General features: G+C 67.9%; 1 protein-coding gene across 1 annotated transcript; it reads left to right on the forward strand.

Moving 5' to 3' along the window:
• Positions 1 to 25: 25 nt before the first annotated feature.
• LOC110390558 (collagen alpha-2(I) chain-like) lies at positions 26 to 3,432 on the forward strand (the record flags this gene model as incomplete). Its single annotated transcript, XM_021381946.1, has 1 exon — positions 26 to 3,432. A coding segment is annotated over exon 1 (3,288 nt), but the record flags the coding sequence as incomplete, so codon positions are not given.
• Positions 3,433 to 3,483: the final 51 nt, after the last annotated feature.

Below are 3,483 nucleotides of genomic sequence, written 5' to 3' on the forward strand. Positions count from 1 at the left end.
GGGGACAGCGGTGGCGCTGGAGATGGTGGCACCTTGGGGACGGGAGGGGACAGCACTGAGCCGGGAGGGGACAGCGGGGACACGGGAGGGGACGGCGACGGCACTGGGGGTGGCACCGTGGGGACGGGAGGGGACACCAGCGACATGGGAGAGGTCAGCGGTGACACGAGGGGGGACGGCGGTGACACAGAGGATGTCCCCAGTGGCGCTGGAGATGCCACCACTGAGCTGGGACAGGTCACAAGTGGCACGAGAGGGGACATTGGTGGCACTGGAGATGGCCCCATGGGGACGAGAGGTGCCGCCACCCACCCGGGAGGTGACACCGGTGACACGAGAGGGGACATCGATGGCGCTGGAGATGCCACCGTGGGGACGGGAGGTGCCACCACCCAGCCAGGACAGGTCAGCAGTGACACGAGGGGTGACGCCGGTGACACTGGAGATGCCACCGCTGATGCGGGACAGGCCGCCGGTGACACGAGAGGGGACATCGGTGACACCAGAGGTGACGCCGGTGACACAAAGGACCTCTCCAATGGCGCTGGAGATGCCACCATGGGGACAGGAGATGCCAACACTGACCCAGGGCAGGACACCAGTGACACGAGAGGTGACACCGGTGACACAGAGGATGTCCCCAGTGGCGCTGGAGATGCCACCACTGAGCTGGGACAGGTCACAAGTGGCACGAGAGGGGACACCAGTGACACGAGAGGGGACATCGATGGCACTGGAGGTGGCCCCATGGGGACAGGAGGTGCCACCACCCAGCCAGGGCAGGTCGGCAGTGACACGAGGGGTGACACCGGTGACACCAGAGGTGACATCCACCACCCAAAGGGCGTCCCCAGTGGCACTGGAGATGGCCCCGTGGGGACAGGAGGTGCCACCACCGGCATGGGACAGAACACCGGTGACACGAGAGGGGACGCCGGTGACACGGGGGACGTCCCCTTTAGCTCTGGAGGTGGCCCCGCGGGGACAGGAGATGCCACCGCTGACCCAGGGCAGGACACCAGTGGCACGAGAGGTGACACCGGTGACACAGACGATGTCCCCAGTGGCGCTGGAGATGCCACCACTGAGCTGGGACAGGTCAGCGGTGACACAAGAGGGGACAGTGGTGGCACGAGAGGGGACACCGGTGGCACTGGAGATGCCACCATGGGGACAGGAGGTGCCACCACCGACCTGGGACAGAACACCGGTGACACGAGAGGGGACGTCCATGACACGAGAGGGGACGCCGATGACACGAGAGGTGACATCAGTGACACGAGAGGTGACACAGGGGACGTCCCCTTTAGCTCTGGAGGTGGCCCCGTGGGGACAGGAGATGCCACCGCTGACCCAGGACAGGCCACCGCCACCGGGGGAAGAGGTGACAGCGGTGACACAAAGGAGGCCACCACCCGGACGGGACAGAGCGACGGTGACACGGGAGGTGACACCGGTGACAGAAGAGGTGACACTGGTGACCCAGGAGGTGACACCCATGACATGGGAGGTGACACTGGTGACCCAGGAAGTGACACCGGTGACAGAAGAGGTGACACCGGTGACCCAGGAGGTGACACCGGTGACAGAAGAGGTGACACCGGTGACCCAGGGGACGTCCCCTTTGGGCTCGGCGGGACGTGGGGTGTCCCCACGGACACGGGAGCTGCCACCTCTGTCACTCCCAGCGTCATCTCCCCCCCTGGTGGCACTGATGTCCCCAGCGGTGCCACCAAGGACCCAGGGGACGCAGCCCCCAGAGATGCCACCACCGTCCCACGCGGTGTCACCTCCGCCGCCGGTGACATCGGTGTCCCCAGCCCGGACACGAGGGGCACCGCCCCCCATCCCGCCCCGGGGGGGACAAGGGGGACGAGCCCCCGTGTCCCCAACGCTGACGGTGGCGGGCGCCGATGTCCCCAAGGTCGGGGGACACGGAGAGGAGGGGGTGGCCCCGGTGGCCCTTGGGGACGTCCCCCCCCAAAAGGGGTCCCCAGGGATGGCCCCGAGGGGGTCCCCGCTGATGGCCCCCGAGTGGCACCCAGAGGTGACCCCGAAGGTGACACCGGAGATGTCCCCAATGTCCCCAGAGAGGGAGCAGGTGGCCCCAGAGGGCTCCTCGGCGATGTCCCCAAAGGGGTCCCCACATCCGTCCCCAGTGTCCCCAAAGGGGTCCCCATATCTGTCCCCGATGTCCCCAAAGGGGTCCTCAGAGACTGTGACCCCAATGTCCCCAAAGGGGTCCCCATCTGTGACCCCATTGTCCCCAAAGGGTTCCTCAGAGATGTCCCCAATGTCCCCAAAGGGGTCCTCAGATGTGTCCCCAAAGGGGTCCCCATATCCGTCCCCAATGTCCCCAAAGGGGTCCCCATATGTGACCCCAATGTCCCCAAAGGGGTCCTCGGAGGTGGCCCCGGCGATGTCCCCGATGTCCCCAGAGAAGCCCTTGGAAATGTCCCCAGAGGGGTCTTCGGAATTGTCCCCAACGTCCCCAAAGGGACCCCCAGAGGTGGCCCCGGAGATGTCCCCACGGAGGCGCCCCGTGTCCCCAAAGGGGTCCCCGAAGGCGGCCCCGGAGATGTCCCCACAGCGCTGTCAAATGTCCCCAAATGGCTCCTCGGAAGTGACCCCGATGTCCCCAAAGGCGGCCGGGGAGATGTCCCCAGAGAGGGGACACGTGTCCCCAAATGGCTCCTCGGAAGCGTCCCCGATGTCCCCAGAGGGGACCCCGGAGAGGCACCACGCGTCCCCAGAGCGCTCCCCAGGGGTCCCCCCCATGTCCCCGTGTGGGTCCCCGAAAGTGGCCCCGGGGACGTCCCCAAAGGGGACCTCGGCTTTGTCCCCGGTGTCCCCAAAGGGCTCCTCGGAGATGTCCCCAAGGGGCTCCTCGGAAACGTCTCAGATGTCCCCAGAGGGGTCCTCGGAGGTGGCCCCGTTGTCCCCAGGGGGCTCCTCGGAGATGTCCCCAAATGGGTCCTCAGAAACGTCCCGGATGTCCCCCAAGGGCTCCTCGGAAACGTCCCCCAAGGGCTCCTCGGATGTCCCCCCCCCCGGGGCCCCCCCAAACGGGAGCTGGGGGCGGTGCCCCGGCGGGGACCCGGCGCGATGTCCCCAAGGGTCCCCCCGAAGTTCCCCCGGGCGCTGCCCCGAGAAGTTCCCCAAGGGGTCCCCGAGGCGCTCCCCGAAGGGGTCCCCCCGAAAACCCCCGGACGCGTCCCCAAAGGGCTCCCCAAAGGGCTCCCCAAGACGGCGGCGAGAGACGTCCCCGCGAAGACCCCCGGACGCGTCCCCAAAGGGATCCCCGCGGCGACGCCGAGAGGGGTCCCCAAAGGGCTCCCCAAGAAGAAGACCCCCCGAGACGCCCCCCAAGGGCTCCCCGAGACGCCGCCGAGAGGCGTCCCCGAGAAGAGCCCCCGAGACGCCCCCAAAGGGGTCCCCCAGGAGACCCCCGGAGCCGTCCCCGAGGAGACCCCGCCCCCAACC

Source organism: Numida meleagris, unplaced genomic scaffold (assembly GCF_002078875.1).
Source record: "Numida meleagris isolate 19003 breed g44 Domestic line unplaced genomic scaffold, NumMel1.0 unplaced_Scaffold1318, whole genome shotgun sequence".
In the NCBI taxonomy this organism is placed as follows: domain Eukaryota; kingdom Metazoa; phylum Chordata; class Aves; order Galliformes; family Numididae; genus Numida; species Numida meleagris.